The 20,412-nt window shown below is 40.0% G+C and overlaps 1 protein-coding gene across 7 annotated transcripts in view; it reads right to left on the bottom strand.

Annotated features, from left to right (window-relative positions):
• LOC126277952 (tetratricopeptide repeat protein 12-like) overlaps positions 1-20,412 on the bottom strand; it is a 101,721-nt gene that overhangs the window by 9,222 nt on the left and 72,087 nt on the right. The window contains exon 5 of one of the 7 annotated variants that reach the window (XM_049977560.1): positions 16,036-19,801. The exons of 4 other annotated variants lie outside the window; for them this stretch is intronic. In XM_049977560.1, coding sequence (XP_049833517.1) covers positions 19,785-19,801 — 17 coding nt within the window. In that variant the 3' untranslated portion in view covers positions 16,036-19,784. Of the gene's footprint in view, positions 1-16,035; positions 19,802-20,412 lie in introns of those variants that run through there. 2 more of the 7 variants (XM_049977556.1, XM_049977562.1) reach the window with 2 other exon arrangements.

The following is a 20,412-nucleotide window of genomic DNA, read 5'->3' as shown; positions in this document are numbered from 1 at the left end:
TGGCGTGAGCAGTTGGCGTCATATGGGACCCCTGATACGTCTAGATATGACGCTGGCAGGTGACATGTACATAAGCATCCTGTTTTATTACCTGCAACCATTCATGTCCATTGTGCATTCCGGCAGACTTTGGCAACTCCAGCAGTCAATGTGACACCCCCACACATCCAGAATTGCTACAGAGTTGTTCCAGGAACACTCTTATGAGTTTAAACACTTATGCTGGCAACCAAACTCCTCAAACATGAAAATTATTGAGCATATCTGGAATGCCGTGCAACATGCTGTTCAGGAGAGATCTATGCCCCCTCATACTCTTACAGATTAATGAACAGCACTGCAGGATTCATGGCCTCAATTCCCTCCTGCACTACTTCAGACGATAGTTAAGTGCACACTACATCGTGCTGCAATACTGCATGCTCATGGGGGCCCTACATGATATCAGGCAGGTGTACCAGTTTCTTTGGCTCTTCAGAGTAATACAAGGGTGATTCCTTAGAGTAATACGAGAGTGGTTTAATAAGTCTTCTAATAATGCAAGAAAAAAGTTTGTTTTATAAATAATGGACCTTACTTCTTGACATAAGATTTCTTTGAGTTACATGCAATTTGTCCAGTTTTTTTCACCCCACTGGAAAAATAGGTTTTATCAAACTCTGCAGAATACTCGTTGATTGCATTTGATGAAGACTTCTTATCAAGCCAAATTTTCAGGTTAGGGAACAGGAAGGAGTCATTGGGGTTAGGTTTGGTGAATAGGGTGGATGCGGAGCCAATTCAAAGCCCAATTAAAGCACTTTTGCCATTGTTGTCACTAATGTTTGGCACGATCCATAACCCTGATGAAAGAGCACTGTTCTGCATGCCAACCTTGGTCTTTTTTTTTTCTGGCCAATCCAAGCTTCAAATGACCCAGCAATCAAGCATAATACAATCCAGTTATTGTTATACCCTATCCAAGTAATCTGTAATGATTATTCAAGGATGTGACTGTGAGCTAACACGGCACCCACCTTGCACACATCTTCTTCATAAACAATTCTCCATGCAGCATATTATGTACTCAGTTGAAATGCCAACAGTATCAGCAGTCTCACTGATTTTTATTTGGCCGTCTTGCGATACCATATAACAATATCATGAAAAGGAAAGTTGTACTCACCATATAGCAGAGATGCTGAGTCACAGATACGCACAACAAAAAGACTGTCACAAATAAAGCTTTCGGCCCGTAAGGCCTTCACCAAAAATAGATGACACATTGAGCAAATACAAGTCACACATATGACTGCAGGTCTCAGGCAAATGAAACCACAAGGCAGTGTGGTTTCAGTTGCCTAAGACTGCAGTCGTGTGTGTGAGTTGCGTTTGCACGAGTGTGTGTGTGTGTGTGTGTTGTCTGTTTTTTGACAAAGTCCTTACCTGCCTAAAGCTTTATTTGTGACAGTCTTTTTGTTGTGCCTATCTGTGACTCAGCATCTCTGCTATATGGTGAGTAGCAACTTTCGTTTTCATAATATTGCTACATTCCATCCTGGATTTTCCATTGTTTGATTTTTGCATTACCATATCATGGATTTAGTTGATGGTTTCCTTCCTGATTTCATTAATCCGAAAGTAAAAGGTCTTCAGTGATGGTGCAGAGTCCACGTGAACTTTGTCCAATTATGTTTTCATGTGTGCGCAGTCCCACCCTTCAAATTAAAATGGGTAATAATAGCATGAAACTCGGTTCTCTCCATTTTCAATTGCATATGACGTGCACAGACCAATTCAGACAGCTTTGAACAATAGACTGTACATTGTATATTGTTGAAATTTTTTGTACAATCTTTGGAATAATGGAGCTTACCAACCAGAAACGTGCAACAGAAATGTTCCATTCTTTCAGACGTATCAAACCACCCTCGTATTTGTAAATGGTGGTATCAGAAAGCTGGTGGAGACCTTGTAATTCACGACAATGATTGTGGAATTTTTGTCAGTGAAAAGAGCAATAAGGTTATGATTAGTATGACATCATAAGTAGCATTATGTTCTATTCTTTTGATCTTGCACTCATTAGGAAGAGGCAGAAAAGAGATGAGAAATCCTTGAAAGTTGTCAGGGGGTGTCTGGATGGATGAAGCAGCAGACCGACAGTTGAGATTGGTTTGCATCTGTTTCAGACAAAGTTGAAGGTATATTTTTGAGTGTATGTTGTCAGTAGGATGAAGAGCAAATAAATGCTTTCACTAAAAGGAACAAGTAAAGAAAAGCAGGTCTTTTTCTAGTAGAGCAATGTTGATCCTGGTTTTGAAGCTGAACCTGAAAATGAGGTTTTCTGAGAGGACTGAGACTTCTTCAGGGGTCAGATTTTTTCAGATTAGATTAGACAGTGTTGGACATGGTGTTTTATGGGAGGTGAAGGAAATTCTTGAGGCTGTGGAAGATGGTGGTGGTGGTGGTCAGCTGTCCGTGGCTGTGAGTAGTTGACAGAATAATTTGGAATGTATGATAGTTTCTTTGTAGAGTAGATGTATTCTCAGCTGGAAATGAAACGAGTAGTTGAGATAGCTTTGTCACATGCTATTGGGAATGTTGTTCCAGCTGTCGGAGAACAAGAATATCTCTCTCTCTCTCTCTCTCTCTCTCTCTCTCTCTCTCTCTCTCTCTCTGAAATCGAAGAACAAGATTACTGCCACAGAAAAAAATAATTTTTCAAAATGGACAGAGAATGTTGAATAAGTCTGAGTATGGATAGTGTGATTATGGAAGACCAGAGTGCTGAGGATTAGAGACTGATAGGCTCTTGAAAGACGAAAATCTATATGAAAAGATAGATGGCAGCACGAGGTACTAATTTTAATGATAAGCTCGTTGGAAAGGATATCAAGTGCTAGACAAGATATCAGGAATAGTATGTGGAACTTGACTTCTTGCTAGTATGAGCATGAGTTTTCTAAACTGGTAAAGTAAAAGCAAGAATTCACAGTACAACTGGTAGGAGAGACAATGTGGCAAAAGAGGGTTTCTAAAATTAAAAACCTGTAATTAAAATACAAGATGTGTTCAAAAAGAAACTGAAACAGTGTGTCAACCAGCACATGGAGCACACATAGTGGCAAGTTTAGACAACAAACTACCATTTTCTGTGTTCCACTATAACAGTAAGCAAGTAACAGCTGCTGAAGTGAGCATGTGACCAAGCTGCTCATCAAATTAGTCCCAAAGCAATGAAAGGGATTTAAGAACAGTGTGTGTGTGTGTGTGTGTGTGTGTGTGTGTGTGTGTGTGTGTGTGTGTGTGTGCGTGCGCAAGTGAAATTCTGCAACAAACTTGGCAGTTGCTTAGCCAAGCAAACGGGAAGGACTATAGGAGTCATACACAGCGTTATGAGAGGTTTAAGTGTTTTCAAGAGAGCAGAATGTCAGTCAGTGATGATCCCAGTCTCAGATTATCATCTACATCAACAGAGGGTGTCGATGTAGAGAGATAATGTGCTGTGATTTGTGGAAATCATCATTTAACTGTTCAAGAAGTTGCTGACAAAGTGGGCATCAGGGTACGATCATATCATCAAATTTTGAGTGACAAACATGAGATACGTCAAATCAATGACGAAGTGCCAACTCATACCTACTCCCTGTCCACAGCTATGTAGCAAAACATAACAATCCCATTGTGCCCCCATCTACTATATTCTCCAGACCAAGCCCCCTCCCCCCCCCCCCCCTCCTCCCCAAACTAAAAACCATCTTCAAAGGACATTGTTTCCAAATTACATAGGAAATTCAGACAATGTGACAAGAGATCTGTGCACCATCCTAAAAAATGCATTCATGGAGCCCTTTCAAAAGTGGGAGAAATGATGGGAACAGTGTATCACCAGTATAGGGGACTGTTTTGAGGGCCACAGTGCTTACAGTGTTGTACAATAAGTAATAAATGTGTTAAAGTAAAAGTTTGGTTTCTTTTTGATCACATCTTGCATGACAATGAAGCCTTTCATGAAGGATTTATTATGTGTATAAACTTCTCACTGCACTAGTCATGTTAATTCAGTAGGAAACTCCAGACTTTTGATAAAAACTACCACTGACTTCATCAGGAAAGAAACTGACAGTCAAAAAGGTAAATGAATCACACAGGTGTAACAGATGTGGTAGAGCCAGTTATCTCACTACTACCTGGATGCTGAACTTCGGCTGTTTGACACATATAAGAAGGAGGGAGAAAGAAAAAAATTGAAAACAAAAATGAACATAGCAGAAACCAGTAGGAAAAAGACTGAGCTCCATGCAGAGTATACCATAGTAGATCAAGAGAAGGATAGTTGCTACTCACCATAAAGTGGAGATGCTGAATCACAATAGGCACAACAAAAGGATTCACACAATTATAGCTTTCGGCCATTAAGGCCTTTGTTCAGCAGTAACACACACACACACACACACACACACACACACAACTTGCACACGCGTCTGCAGTCTCAGAGAATTGAAACCACAGTTTCAGTTTGTGAGACTGCAGACATGTGTACAAGTTGCATTTGCGTGCGTGCGTGTGTGTGTGTGCTGCTTGTTCAGTTTTAACATAGCAATGAATGACTGTTGTATTCCATATCTGAGAGTTAAACCTAATTCTGTCAGATATTGGTTTCCACTCCAGCAAACTAGTCTTTGCTATTTTATTTAGCATTATGTCAACACTATTTACAAGATTGTCATCTGCATTTGGATTGCCTGAATAGAGAAAAGTCAGCTCCTCTGATAGTTTTATTTTAAAACACTCATTCTAACGAACTTCACTCATTCCCTTAATGTCTAGCTTTTACTTGTTAAGTTCTGCTATGGCTTGTAGTTTTCAATTCTTATAGAGGATCCACATGTTGTAGACCTAATTCTTACAGCCATTTCAATGCAAAGGTTGTCACCTTATTGCCCATCTGGCTCATTCTTCTTGAAGCTTCTTTAACAATGTTATTAAGAGATGCAGGTTGTTAACTCACAATCTCTTTGTTGGGCTGTCATCTTTTGACCTAAGCACATGTCATTTGCTAGATGGTCAGCACTCTCTCTTCCCTCCCTTCCTAAGGCATGGGACACTCTTGTCAGGATCCTCTTCTAAGATCTGTCCAGCTAGTATGGACCTGCTAGTAGCTATGCTACTGCTAGCATAGCCATCACCTTCAACGAGGACTGCAAAACCTTTTGGCTGGCAATGAAGGTGCATAGGATAGGGCTGTGTCCCTCAGGAGGGAAACCAAACAAAAGCAACCCACAGATCTGTATGTAGGTTCATTAATATACAACTAAATTGCAAGCCACTACATTAAATAAACACATATACGTACTTCTTAGAATAAACAATAAATTATTAATGTACTTACCAACCAAAATCTACAATATATATATATATATATATATATATATATATATATATATATATATATATATTAAAAACAAAGATTCCAAGACTTACCATGCTTGTGTCTGTGTATGTGCGGATGGATATGTGTGTGTGTGTGTGTGTGTGTGTGTGTGTGTGTGTGTGTGTGTGTGTGCGAGTGTACACCTGTCCTTTTTTTCCCCTAAGGGAAGTCTTTCCGCTCCCGGGATTGGAATGACTCCTTACCCTCTCCCTTAAAACCCACATCCTTTCATTTTTCCCTCTCCTTCCTTCCTTCCTGACGAAGCAACTACCAGCTGCGAAAGCTCGTAATTCTGTGTGTGTGTTTGTGTGTTTTGTTCATGTGCCTGTCTGCCGGCGCTTTCCCGCTTGGTAAGTCTTGGAATCTTTGTTTTTAATATATTTTTCCCATGTGGAAGTTTCTTTCTGTTTTATTTACATCATATATATATATATATATATATATATATATATATATATATATATATATCATACATATACACCCCCCCCCCCCCCCCAAACACACACACAGGGCAAAATTGCGCTTAGAGTGGCTTGCGGCTGTTGCACTGCATGCCTATGGAAACTGAATGTGACAAATTATGAGTCAGTTGTCAGTCACCAATTGAAATGCTCATTCATAATTTCCTGTGGTTTGTAAATAAAGTTTATTAGTATTTTGTTCTATACTGCTCTGCAAAACTTAAGGACGAAATAGGTAAAAGTAACCTAACACATTAACAACTTGGCAGATATGAATTAAAGTGTGGGAGCAAGTTGTGACAGGGCTCCCAGTAAGGCACAGAAAACTGGATGTCACACATGGCATGAGGTCAGCTTGACTATAGCATTAAATGGAGCTGGCTCTGCTACACGAGGCAGCTGAAGGACCGGGAAAAGAAAGTGTGTTTCAGTCAGTAAGTAGTTATGATGCACTGTGGTGGTGTTCATCATTACAACATGGCCTGGAGATGACATTTGAATGACTTCATATGGGGAGTAATCATTGGGAAACCGGAAGTAGGACAAAGTGCGATGAGTGTAGTGCAGGACTTTGGTACTGCTCACGGCAGTGTTTCACATGCGTGGGGAGCATTCCAAGCCACAGGCTCTGCTGCCCGAAAGAGAAGAGATGGTTGACCACGGTCAACTACAACAACAGGTGATTGCTACATTGTGCAACAGGCACAAAAGGACTCACCTCATAGAGCAAGAGCAACTGCAACCGCATTTAACAGGAGTGCATGGCATGCAATATCATGCTCCATAGTGGCATGGTGACTGCATGGGAGGGATCTCCTTGCCTGATGACCAGTATGTTGTGTTCTGTTGACACTCACACCATTGCGATGGTGCTCAGAGCATAGGGATTGGACTGACAAGGAGTGGGGGTCGCATGTTATTCTTAAGATTACAGCAGATTCAGTCTACGTAGTAATTCTGGACATACTCTCATATGTGTGAGGTGGGAACATGTAATGCATCCAGGAATCTTCTCGAAATGATCAGTTTGGTGTGTTAGACTGTAGCAGGTCTTTCAATGTGTGGACCAACTTCCACCAATCTGTGTTACTTGGTAGTGACATATCATGTGAAAGCTACTTTCATTCAAGTTTCACATACCAGTATATTAGATTAGAATTAAACCACATTGAGAGAATTTTCAGCTAAGTCAGAGATAACACATACAAGTAAGTTATTTCAGAGATGAACATATATCTCAAGCTATGCTACACCTCAGTCTACTGCAGCAGTTGTATTTTAATGTTGAGACTGATCAGTTTTGCCAACTCACAGGAAAACTGTCACATTCCAACCTAACCTAGACCTCATGCTTCATTACAGCTCAGTCTGTCAGCACATTAATTTTTTTCCTATTCACATTAAGGGTTTCATCAACTGGCAACTGATTTTTCACATTCCAACCTAACCTAGACCTCAGGCTACAGTATAGGTCAGCCTGTCACAACAACTAGTTTTCTAAGCCTCCCCATATTAAAAACAAATGTTATCATTTCTTCTTATCTTCCACCAAAATATATCATTAGATTAAGCAATTCTCATTGGCTACAATATGCTATCATCTAACAGGCAAAAAAAGAGATAGAGGCAAGAAGCCAAGTAAAACTTAAGAGCACATCTACAGCCAATTAAAAAACATTGACATATATTAGAATCATATGCAGGTACTGAAATGTCAGTAAAACGTATAACTACTAATACAAATCATAAAAACTACCATAAAATGCACTGAAAATTATAATTTAAGACAAATGCACAAAATATGGTTTAGTAATAGACAACAGGTGGTGTTAACTGATTACACATGATGGCAGAACCAATGATAAAATAGTGTTTGATAAACATCATCATTTAAAGTGAATGAAAATAGGTAGCAAGCTAATGAAGTACAGTTGTAACATAAAACAGAATGCTCTGTAAAATTTGAATTGTACTCTTGTGTTCCTACCTAACCACTAACCGAGGACTTCAGAACATTCTGTAAATACTACACCAGATTTTTGAAATGAACATTTTACAAGCGATTGCTACTAATGAACAATCAAATCTTCAGATTCCAACTAACTGAGGCTTCAGGCTATGCTACAGATCACTCAGTCACCTCAACCAGTTTTATACTATTCACATTTGCTGGCTCTACCAACCCACAACCAAACTGTAACATTCCAACCTAAACTAGATCTCAGACTACACTACAGATCAGTCAGTCACCTAATCCACTTTTCTACTGTGTCAGTGCACACATTTTCTGGAAGAGGCATCACCTCCATCAGTCTGTGGCACTAGTTCATACATAATCCACAATAGGCACTACTACAGTCCTCAATTAGCATTGCCAACTTTCCTTCAGACCAGTCGAAGAGCCACAACTCATTAACAAATAAAACATTAAAAAAACATGTCTCATCCTCTCTAAATTGCACCTTATCTAGTAAATATTCACCTTCATGTATCCACCAGAGAAGTGTCACTATTTAGATTCAGCCAGCAAGGCATACTGTTGCAAAAACTTTATGGCAGTGGTCATATCATTGGCACCATTTGACAATAGCTATTGAATGCCTTTGTCATATCTAAGACAACTATTAACAATTTCAAACCGCAAAACAAAGTGCTCACCAAATGACCTCTTCAAATATGCCAACCAGCCATGATGTCACGTAACACAATAACAATATGTCACGAGTCAAATCCTAAGCCTCGTACTGTACATTTCATTTGATCCTATAAATTTTACGTACAGTTTATCTCAAAATTCTCTTAGGCAGAAAAAAAAATGAATACGAACATCATGAGAGATATGAAAGACAAGATGAGCTTTGAAGACCCATAGTACAAGGAAGACAAATGTGATTCAAAATAAAATGTATATTAAACAATTCATTCTTGTAAATTACAACTGAGTACTAACAATCACAAATAAATTGTGGAAAGTAATAGTTCCTGACTGTCCTGAAAATACAAAGAAAAATTATGTATGTGAGTATCTCTTTGACATACAGTGTTATGGAAGTTTGTTGAATAACTCATACATTAGTATGTTCGACTGGGAAACACACAAATATGAAATGCACTGAAGGTGAACTCATTTGGCCTCAGTTCATTCACTGACAACACAGCTGCTAGTCGAATGGTGACCAAAGACAGTACCGCAATAGGAAAACAGACATTTCTGTGGGATAGTAAAACAAAAATGTTAAGGAACAATGAAGTCCAAATCACAGTCCACGAGTAAACACATAGCACAGGGTCATCATCAATAAGTATTTGTTGACCACAATATCACTGCACCTGAGAGTGAGGGCGATTTTGGATTATCATGAGTTTTTATCCCAATATATCTCATGAGGGCACACTGAATGGTTTGATAGTATATGCACAGCTGTTTTGAAATCATTCAGAATGTGATACATTTTCTTTAATCACCATTGTACTTGTTTACCATAATGTCACTGTGTTTCCGATAATGGCCACCCAAAGTCAAGTGCACTAATATCATGGATGTGTAGTGTACTGGAAAGCTTGCTATAAATATCAGCTGGTTACGACAGGTGAGGCTGTGGTGGTAGTTCCATCCACCAATCTCTTGATTCTTAGACCGTAATAATTTCTTCTGCAAAGTAATTGTTGTTGATTGAATTAACAGTTATTCATCAATACACCAATTCCTCTAAAGTCTGTTAACTCTTCTTAGACATAATTATTTAACATTGTTGCCACAGTATTTTAGCTGCAGACTGCATTGCTACAGGCAACAGCACCATTCACTGACAACCCTTTTTTTCAAAATTCCTATTTTCTTCTTGATGTACTTTATGTATTCTTCTTGTTCAGATTATCTCACCTGTCAGAGAAGAAGTATTCTGGATCCTGCACCAGATTTCCCTGAATGAGATGTTCCCTGTATCTGAAAAAGTGTGTGTATGTTCAGTTTATGAATGTCATTGCTCTGCAATTCTGAAGTGCTGCTTCTTGAAATACTGTTCAGACAAACTGTTTAATATTCTTAATATGGACCTCTTAACTGCTGCAGCTGTTCTTGTGCTGGAATCTGAAAGCCTTACTTAATTCTCACTTTCTACAAAATAACAGAAAGTATGTCTTCGGATAACAGTTGTCTTTTGTTGCAACTGATGGTGTAAGGGATGTTCATTGTTCATACATTTGATCTAATGTCACATAAACTCAACCTCACAGTACTAATTACAATTCTGTATGAATCTAAGAGACAAAAATGAATCATCATAAGTCCTCCAAGATGTCAGCACCCTCGTCAAGACATCACATTTATTCAACAGTATGACCTGCTTCTCAGAGCTTGGACTTCATAACAAAGAATAACCGGAAACTCAGTAGGTACTGCAATGCATAGCAAAATTGCCATTATCATCCTACCTTGGACTTGTGGGGTAACCATCCACCCAGCGTACATGCGCAATAATAGCAAACTTCCAAACAGTTTGTGATTCTAGAACAATTAGCTGATAAAATACTTTCTCTGTGATGATCATGATTTTTTTTTTTTGGCTAGGGAGATGTTAGGTAACACATTGCTTTACCAAAAGCGGTATGTTCCAATATGAGGTTCATTAGAGAAATTGTAGTAAACATCAGCTAGCTGTGACAAGTAAGGCCATGGTTGTCAGCAGCAGCCCTTAAATCCACCAGGGTGTTTTGCCACATAATGTGGCACCAATGGATATATCCTTTTTTGCCACACCTAGCAACCTGGCCAGACATACACATAATTATATCAAGTGAACAACTGATACATCCAGTGGGATAATAAGTTCTTTCCCCGCTGGAATCAGCCTGTAAGGCTAGGACCATCTAGGCTGGAATGGGGGAGAAGGTGGGTGTGACCTGCTGTGAAGGCTGGGGTGCGACATCAGATACTGCTGGTGGTAGAAGGGGCAGATCCAAAAGGGTAACAGACAATTACACTACTGGCCATTAAAATTGCTACACCATGAAGATGACATGCTACAGACGCAAAATTTAACCGACAAGAAGAAGATGCTGTGATGTGCAAATAATTAGCTTTTCAGAGCATTCACACAAGGTTGAGACCGGTGGCGACACCTACAATGTGCTGACATGAGGAAAGTTTCCAACCGATTTCTCATACACAAACAGCAGTTGACCGCTGTTGCCTGGTGAAACATTGTTGTGATGCCTCGTGTAGGGAGGAGAAATGCGTACCATCACGTTTCCGACTTTTATAAAGGTCGGATTGTAGCCTATCACAATTGTGGCTTATCGTATCGCGACATGGTTGCTCATGTTGGTCGAAATCCAATTACTGTTAGCAGAATATGGAATCGGTGGGTTCAGGAGGGTAATACGGAACGCCATGCTGGATCCCAATGGCCTCGTATCACTAGCAGTCGAGATGACAGGCATCTTATCCACATGGCTGTAACAGATCGTGCAGCCACGTCACAGTCCCTGAGTCAACAGATGGGGACGTTTGCAAGACAACAACCATCTGCATGAACAGTTCAACGACATTGGCAGCAGCATGGACTATCAGCTCGGAGACCATGGCTGCGGTTACCCTTGACGCTGCATTACAGACAGGAGCACCTGTGATGGTGTACTCAACAACGAATGGTGTGCGAATGGCAAAACATCACTTTTTCAGTTGAATCCAGGTTCTGTTTACAGCATCATGATGGTCATATCCGTGTTTGGCGACATCGCGGTGAACATACATTGGAAACGTGTATTCGTCATCGCTATACTGGTGTATCACCCGGCGTATTGGTATAGTGTGCCATAGGTTACACGTCTCGGTCACATCTTATTCGCATTGACGGCACTTTGAACAGTGGACATTACATTTCAGATGTGTTACGACCCGTGGCTCTGCCGTTCACTCGATCCCTGCGAAACCCTACATTTCAGCATGATAATGCACGACCGCATGTTGCAGGTCCTGTGCGGGCCTTACTGGATACAGAAAATGTTGGACTGCTGCCCTGGCCAGCACATTCTCCAGATCTCTCACCAACTGAAAACGTGGGGTCAATGGCGGCCGAGCAATTGGCTCGTCACAATACACCAGTCACTACTCTTGATGAACTGTGGTATCATGTTGAAGCTGCATGGGCAGCTATACCTGTACACGCCATCCAAGCTCTGTTTGACTCAATGCCCAGGTGTATCAAGGCCGTTATTATGACCAGAGGTGGCTGTTGTGGGTACCGATTTCTCAGGATCTATGCACCCAAATTGTGTGAAACTGTAATCACATGTCAGTTCTAGTATAATATATTTGTCCAATGAATACCCATTTATCATCTGCATTTCTTCTTGGTGTAGCAATTTTAATGGCCAGTAGTATACTTGAGAACCAGAAATGCTAAACACACACAACCTGGGATGTTGTCAGTCCTCAGTGTGGACTGTGTGAACTTGCTCACAGCTGTGGCAGATCTGAAAGTTGAGTTGCTCCAGATGGCACAAACAAGGCGACTTCACTGTAGGCAAAGGACTCCTCAAGGAGTGTGGCTCACAGGAAAAGCTGGTAGCCTTTCTGGGTGAGATGAAGTCACATTTACAACTGGACGTACATCCATATGTGCCTGCTAAATGAGGGCATGCATCTTAATATGTGTGTGGCTGCTTCTTCTTCTTCTTCTTCTTATACCAAAGGAGTCTGCAACAGATCTAACATGAAATTATAAGGGCTTCAGTACAAGAGTTCTGCTAAAATTCAATAGTGAACTGCTCCTATTCAGTAAGGGAATAGAAAAGAAAGCAGTGCAATATCAGTAGGCATGAATGTCACTAGTTTTTCCACATGTATTTTAAACATTCACACTACACGCAGTTGGGGGAGTGTGAACTGGAAGTGTAATAAAATGCTGGATTCCATTCTGGGTGCAAAAACAGTGCTTGTAAACTGCAGTTCATTATTGGCAACAACAATCCTTTGATAGAAAAAACAATGGACGAGGTCTTAGTGGTATTCACTGTCGTGGCCTGCTGCATTTTGATGTTGTATGGGAAATGAGAATATGCATGTATTCAAATCAACCGCATGGTCACATGGCATTGACTGCAAAATCCACAGTTGAGCAGGCACAGGTGTTTCTGGGCCAGATGTTTCATTATGGAAACGCCCCAGTGAGACTGATGCAGGAGTCACAATATATGGGAGCACAGAATGTCCAAAATCACCTCCTGACACTGATGGTCATCTTGATTAACCTTTAAAAAGATGAGGTGAATGGCATCTTGAGTAAAATCCATCAAGTTCTGCATAGTCTGCTAACTGCAGCCAGACTGTGTGCACAAACTGGTAAACCTCTCCGAAAAGGGGTCATCATGTATAGCAACTGCAGCATTTGTGGAAGTGATGGGAAACTCTTCTACTGACTGTTCCAACTATTAATGAATGAAGGCACGCATTCTCTTGTGTATCAAATTTCTCATTGACACCCACAAGAAACCAGGACAGCACATCTACATTAACGTACTGTGCCTATGTGTAATAATTAATGGAGCTGTGGTAATTCGTAAGAAAAGAGCCCAGCATTGTAACTTTTGAGATGTCCATTCAGATAATTCTATCTTAGTGCCAAATATGAACAACAGCTTATGATTTGTGATTAGATGAAACTGGTAGCCATACAGGAATATGCAGAACTACTGGACTCCAAAGATTATTTCCAATGCCCCCTCCTCCATCTGGGAATAACTGCCACGTGCTGTGGCGAGTGTCTTATAGGCGAATGTAATAGTCCATTCCAAACCATTTGGGTACTTAAGCAATGCCACATAGCGACATATCCATGGCCAGCATGAGAGGTAAATGGAGATAATACAAGTTCAGGCAAGGAGGGGTTGGGAGACATTGCTTCAGCTTAAGAAATGCTTAGTGATAATCTGTGGTCCACTGGAAAGAACCCCTTTTCTCTGTAATTGATTCTGCAAATGGGCTTTCGTTGCACTTTAGGGATACACTGGGTATAATATGTAACCCTGCTCAAAATAACTTGTGGTCCTTTACATTCTTCGGTGTAGGAATATGGGAAATGACTGTCACATTTTCAGATATCAGTTTACGGCCAGCACAGCAACGGATATATACTGCACATAATGGAAATCTGAAAGGAGGAGCATTTTGACGAATTACAGTTTAACTTGGCTTGCAAAAGAGACGATAATACTCACTGGAGATTCAAAGTATGCTTCTTCTTAGACTGTGCTGTGACCACTGTATCATAGAAACAACACGTTGTGGAATATCATTAACAGTTTGTTCTAGACATTTCTGAAAGATTGCTCATGTGCTAGCAATACCAGAAGGTAAACTGGAATACTGATGGCAGCCATAAGGAGTACTCAATAGCAGGAAGGAAGTTGAAAATAAGCTCCCGAAAGATCAATCTCAGTAAAATACTGACCCCTGCCAACATTGAACACAATTCATCAGAATTCAGAAGTGAGTATGAGTCTACAATTGACTGAGTATTCACTGTATACCTGAAGTCCCTGAGAAGGCATAGCACACCACTTAGTTTGCAAGAAACAACTTAAGATGATGTCCTTTTCATATAAGAAATAAGGGATGGGACTTTTGATACCTTTAAGCAACCCAGTTCTATTTTAACCTCATTCCACAAGGCTAAAGCTATCAGGTGAGCTTTGAAAAATGTCAGTATTGGTGACTCTTTTAATATATTGTAAGTCGAGAAATTAGAAGCCAGTCCCAGGCCTGGAGAAAATAAGGGACACAAAGAATCTACTTCTGAACACAGAATGGTATTCTCACTGCTGACAGGCATGATTATAACATGCACAGCTAGCTCTAGCATGTATAGAAAACAATCGGGACAACTGGGCAACGTGCAAAAGTTTTGCTAAGGCTGAATGGAAAACCACTTAATGGCACTGGATCTGATACCTGTCTGGTCGAGCAGGAGTCACTCCACTACCACCTGGACTGCGACATTTGTGCAATTTTGCCATCTGGCACACTAAGTTGCTCTACATTTGCCATTTGAGATAATGGTTCTGGTATCTCACTGTCTGTGGAAATGGAAGTCTGAGCTGCTTGAAAAATTTCAAAAGCACTAGGCAACATGCAAATCTTCAGCTAAAGAAGGCAATGACTGCCATAACACTTGAGCATGCACCTCAATGATCAATGTTAGTCTGATCACCATGTCACATAATAATGATTCTGTATATGACAGTCCACAACAACATGCAAACTTGTACATTTTCTACGAAGCCTTCTACACCTGTGATCAATGATTCATAATTGTCTAATTTTGTTTTATGATGTTGAAGGAATTCTGAATGAGCAGCCACTACATGCATTTTTGTAGCAAATTTATTGCTTAAAAGTGAATGAATAGAGGTGGGGGAAAGAAAGATGATCACAAAAAGGGCCAGTTTGTGTACAAGATAACAGAGCTGTAGGTTTGTACACTTTTATACGCTTCCCCATCCTTGTGAGGTTCACTGAATGGGTGGAAAGCTGGGATAGCCAGAAATCACTGTAGACTTAACAGATCCATCAGGTGTGCTGCTACTTTGGCTGCTGTTTCAAGAGCTTGGGAAACTGCTTGTCCATTGTGGCTGAAACACAGCAAAAGGACAACACATGTGCTATTCTGGCACGGAGTAGATTGCAGCTCCAAAATATCCTCCATGCCAGTGTTGTAAGACTGCTTCTTCAAAAACATAAATTATTTACAAATAAACCACAGACAGTAATAATTTCTGACTTCTAGAAATACACAAAATGAAAAATTTCTGGGCATGGACACCTCTTGTGCAATACAGTACTTTAGAAGTTTGTTAAATAACTCATATGCTAGTATGGGAGAGCATGCTTCGTAAATTTGACTGGTAAACACTTGGATATGAACCACTCTAACGTTCTGACGACTTAAAGTGTGAGTGTGGGTATGGGTTATACTGATTTATTTTCCCCAACCACATTCCATTTCTTTATGAGATGACTTACTTGGATTTGCAGCCACTCTTCTTTACTGGATAGCCAGCTGCTGGAAGCTCTCTTGACTTCTTCTCCGTTGAATACCGCTAGGTACAGGAACTTTCAAGCCTCTTTCTACTAGTGAAATAAATAGCCATACAAACTTTATGTTTCGTCAATCAACGATGTATTTGACTTTCAAGCACAATAAAAATTCTCACTTTCAACATAATATAAAACTTTAGTAAGTCTCTCATACAGTCGTATGTTAGAAACAAATTTATTTACATTCGAGAGAAAGTCTACTTCGAGAACCTGACTTTCAGAAAAAGGAGATTGAAAAAATGTCTTGCCTCTAACAAGGCTGAGTCATGAGTCTACATGAGAACTTTTTCAACTGTTCTTGTTTCACATAACAATAGTAAGTGACACAATAAGCACAAAGCTGCATATAGATTCCACAGTTCTTCCACACACACTCACTAACACATCTGTGGATTGCCCGACAGGTACTTGTCAGTGCCATTCGACCGTCGCATCTACTTTCTTCTCACGGCTGATCTTAAACCTGCACACATAAGCACGTGATGCACAGTAGGTAGGATTTTACCATCCCACACTCATATCTAGAATATCATGTTTTTGAGACAGTAGAAGGCTGAGTGATTCTAGAATTTACACAGAAATTCTCGAATGATTCTAGAATTTACACAGAAATTCTCGAATCACTACACCTCTCAGTACACCCATAAGCAGTTGGTTCATTCACTGAAAACTCAAGTGTCAGTTGAACCACACATGAAGGGTACCACATTAGGCAGACAGGCAAGTCCATTGCTAGCCAAACACTGACAGAAGGTAACAACAAAGTTCAAACAACAGTCCAGGTGAAAACCACATAGGACACGGTCATCATCAGTAGGTACACCAGATAGCTTGCCATAAACGTCAGCTGGTTGCAACAAGTGAGGCCACTATGGTCCACAGCATCCCTTAAATCTGTTGCAGGTGTTTTTCCATGTGTTCTGGCACCAGCATATGTACCCTGCCACACTGCACCTAGTGGTCTTGCAGGACATATGCATAATTACATCAACTGATCCATCAATACCCCTGGTAGTATCACAACACTCACCATATAGAAGAGTTGTTGTCATGTATTCCAATGAAGAATCTGCACAACAATTGGAATTCACGCTATCCAGTTTTATGACACTATATGATAAGTTTGTTGATTTGAAAAAAGCGTATGGGGCCTGAATATGGCAAAATGAACTGGAAAAACTGGTTGCTTTCAGAATAAAATACAATATCTTAAAGTGTACCACTGTAAAGTTTATTGACACTGAAAAGTACGAGGTGCAACAATAAAGTAATGAGACTGATTTTCCTTGCAAGATGTGGCAACCCTGCAGGCTTCCATAGGCACAATATCTTTGACCTTGGTCTATAAGCTGATTCTAGTCCAAGCGGCACATCAATGCAACTGCTCAGTCATAACTTGTGCTGTAATAAGTTAACACGTGTTTGTGTCTCTCGTCACAGAAATGGAACCACATTATATTGCACAACAGTATGCCATTTCTTTTTGCGTTAAATTGGGTGAAAACTCAACAACAACTTACGATAAGCTTCAGAAGGCTTTTGGAGAGGAGGTTATGTCAAGAGCTCAAGTTTTTCATTGGCATAAAATGTTTAGTGAAGGCAGAACGAATGTTGAAGATGAAGACCGCAATGGACGACCCTCAACCTCACGGACGGATGTCAACTTGGCCAGGGTGCATGAACTCATACGATCTGATCGAAGATTATCCATGAAAACGATTGCTGAAGAACTGAACATCAATCAAAAAACAGTTCGCCTAATAATAACTGAAGATCATGGTATGAGAAAGATTTGTGCAAAAATGGTCCCCAAAAATCTCACACCACAACAGCGAGGAACACAAAAAAATGTGGGCAGCCGATCCGTTAGAACAAATGGAAATCAATCCAGAATTGTTGAGCCATGTTATCACTGGTGATGAAAGTTGGTTTTTTCAGTATGATACAGAGACAAAATGCCAAAGTTCGCAATGGTGCTCAGAGGGATCACCCAGACCAAAAAAAGATTACATGTCAAAGCAAAAGTAAAACGCATGATGTTTGCTTCTTTGATTCCAAGGGAATTGTTCATAAAGAGTGGGTGCCTCCTGGACAAACAGTTAACCTACATTACTGCAAAGAAATTTTAGAAAGACTTGGTAAAAGAGTTCTTCGTGTTCGTGCCAACATTGCTGATAATTGGATTCTGCATCACGATAATGCGCCATCCCAAACTGCTCTGTCAGTACAGTAATTTTTAACCCAAAAACGAATTTCAGTACTACCACAGCCACCTTATTCACCAGATATCGCACTGTGTGACTTTTTTCTATTTACAAGAGTCAAAACGGCAGTCAAGGGATACCAATATCAAACAACACAAGATGATCAAAAAGCTGTGACGAGGGTCTTGGAGGATATTTCAGAGGATGAGTTCCAGAAATATTACCATCAATGGCGGAAGCACTGGAAAAAGTGTGTACAATCAGAAGGGAACTACTTTGATGGAGACAACACTAAACTTGACTAAAATGGTAAGCAACATTTTTTTCACATCAGTCTCATTACTTTATTGTCACACCTCGTACATACCAGCTGATGTCCCCTGGTTGTAATGGACCAACTGAGACATAGAAGTGGCAGGCAACAAGTGATAATTTGGTTGTGTGGAAAAATGTTCTCAAACCAGTCCTGCAGACAGGCAAATCAATCAAATTCCAGCAGTCATTCTTCAATGCACCTGTCTGCTACTCAATACCTCTTCTATATGTGGAATAACAATCTATACATTTGATATTATGGCCATTTCATCATGTATTTTTCATTGTTTGTATAATTTGACTACTAAATGTTATAAATGAACCACATTTACTATAGTTTTCATTTCCTTCTTACATAAAACTGTGATAAGGCACAACTATTGATATGTGAGCGAAGGTGCAGTTAACAGCTAGTATGTACTGTTTAGTCACCACTGAGTAGTTTGTCAATTATTCCAGAGGAGGCTGGTGCAACACAACTCCTTATTTTTCTGAATTTTAACTAAGAGAGAGTTTAAAACAAAACTCTTGCTAGTTCCTCACGGAGCATATAAAAAGAACAAAGCACCTTCTTCACTCTCTGTTTGCTGCATAACATAGTTAAAAATGTTTCTGGATTAAATTGCAGGACATATTCATTGAGTTGCTGTTGCAATGAAATGGAGCCGTAACTTGTTTCTGGTTCTAATTGGTAAGATAAATGTTTTCCAGTTATCATTATTACGTGGTCTTCCGCATTCAGGAGAGCTTTGTTGTAGATCAAATCATTACATGTAGCATGAGGGGCTTTAAATCTGTGCGATATATCTTCTGCATGTCATTTTTGTATTTTTCCCACATTTTCTGGGGATTTGAAAGCCCAAAGGTTGCTATTAATACAGCAAAAAGCTCTCTCACTTTGAACAGTGATCTCTCTTGTACAGCATTCTCCAGTGTTACATCCCAATAGCTATCATTTTCTAATAAACCTTTTGCCTTACATACTATATTAATAGTTCTTGACCAATGTGTTTTTTTATATCTTTAAAATAAGTTGGCCCTTGCACATAGTGTAACGACATCCCCACGCAAAAGCATTTCACGTTGCTGATATGCACCATACAGACACTACCAAAAGCATCCCCAGATTTAACATCAGGCCAGTTGTGAAGAAGGATTCCTTGAATTCGAAGTTTCAGTTCTTTTCTTGATACAGTCCAAGTCCAAATGTACAATCACATGGCATACAAAGCATTGCTACTGAGCGGAGCTTTGACAGAAGAGCATGGGAAGAAGTATGCACCTCCGCATCAGGGTGTTGAAGTACCTATACATCAAACAGCATGTGGATTGTACAACAAATTTAATAATTTTTAACATGATTTATGTTCACGTATGATTTACTTTGGTCTTTATAATATTAATATAGATATACGGTGTTAAGAAAGTTGTCCATATGTTGAGAGGTGGTAGTATTGACTATAACAAAGTAAAAATATCCATTAAACATGGGATCTAAATGCGTACCTTAAGAGCTAAAAGCACTTGATCACCTTTGCTACAGTGAAACACTTCTCTTCTACTAAACAAGTGTTTATAACTCTTAAAGTACACATTCTATACCACATGTGTTTCATATAGCCCGTAAGGTATGTGTGGTGTCACCGCCAGACACCACACTTGCTGGGTAGTAGCCTTTAAATTGGCCGCGGTCCGGTAGTATACGTCGGACCCGCGTGTCGCCACTATCAGTGATTGCAGACCGAGCGCCGCCACACGGCAGGTCTAGAGAGACTTCCTACCACTCGCCCCAGTTGTACAGCCGACTTTGCTAGCAATGGTTCACTGACTTCTAGGCTCTCATTTGCTGAGACGATAGTTAGCATAGCCTTCAGCTACGTTATTTGCTATGACCTAGCAAGGCGCCATTATCAGTTA

This window comes from Schistocerca gregaria, chromosome 6 (genome assembly GCF_023897955.1).
Source record: "Schistocerca gregaria isolate iqSchGreg1 chromosome 6, iqSchGreg1.2, whole genome shotgun sequence".
In the NCBI taxonomy this organism is placed as follows: domain Eukaryota; kingdom Metazoa; phylum Arthropoda; class Insecta; order Orthoptera; family Acrididae; genus Schistocerca; species Schistocerca gregaria.
Note: the sequence above shows the minus strand (reverse complement) of the source record. Positions and strands in the feature narration are given on the sequence as shown.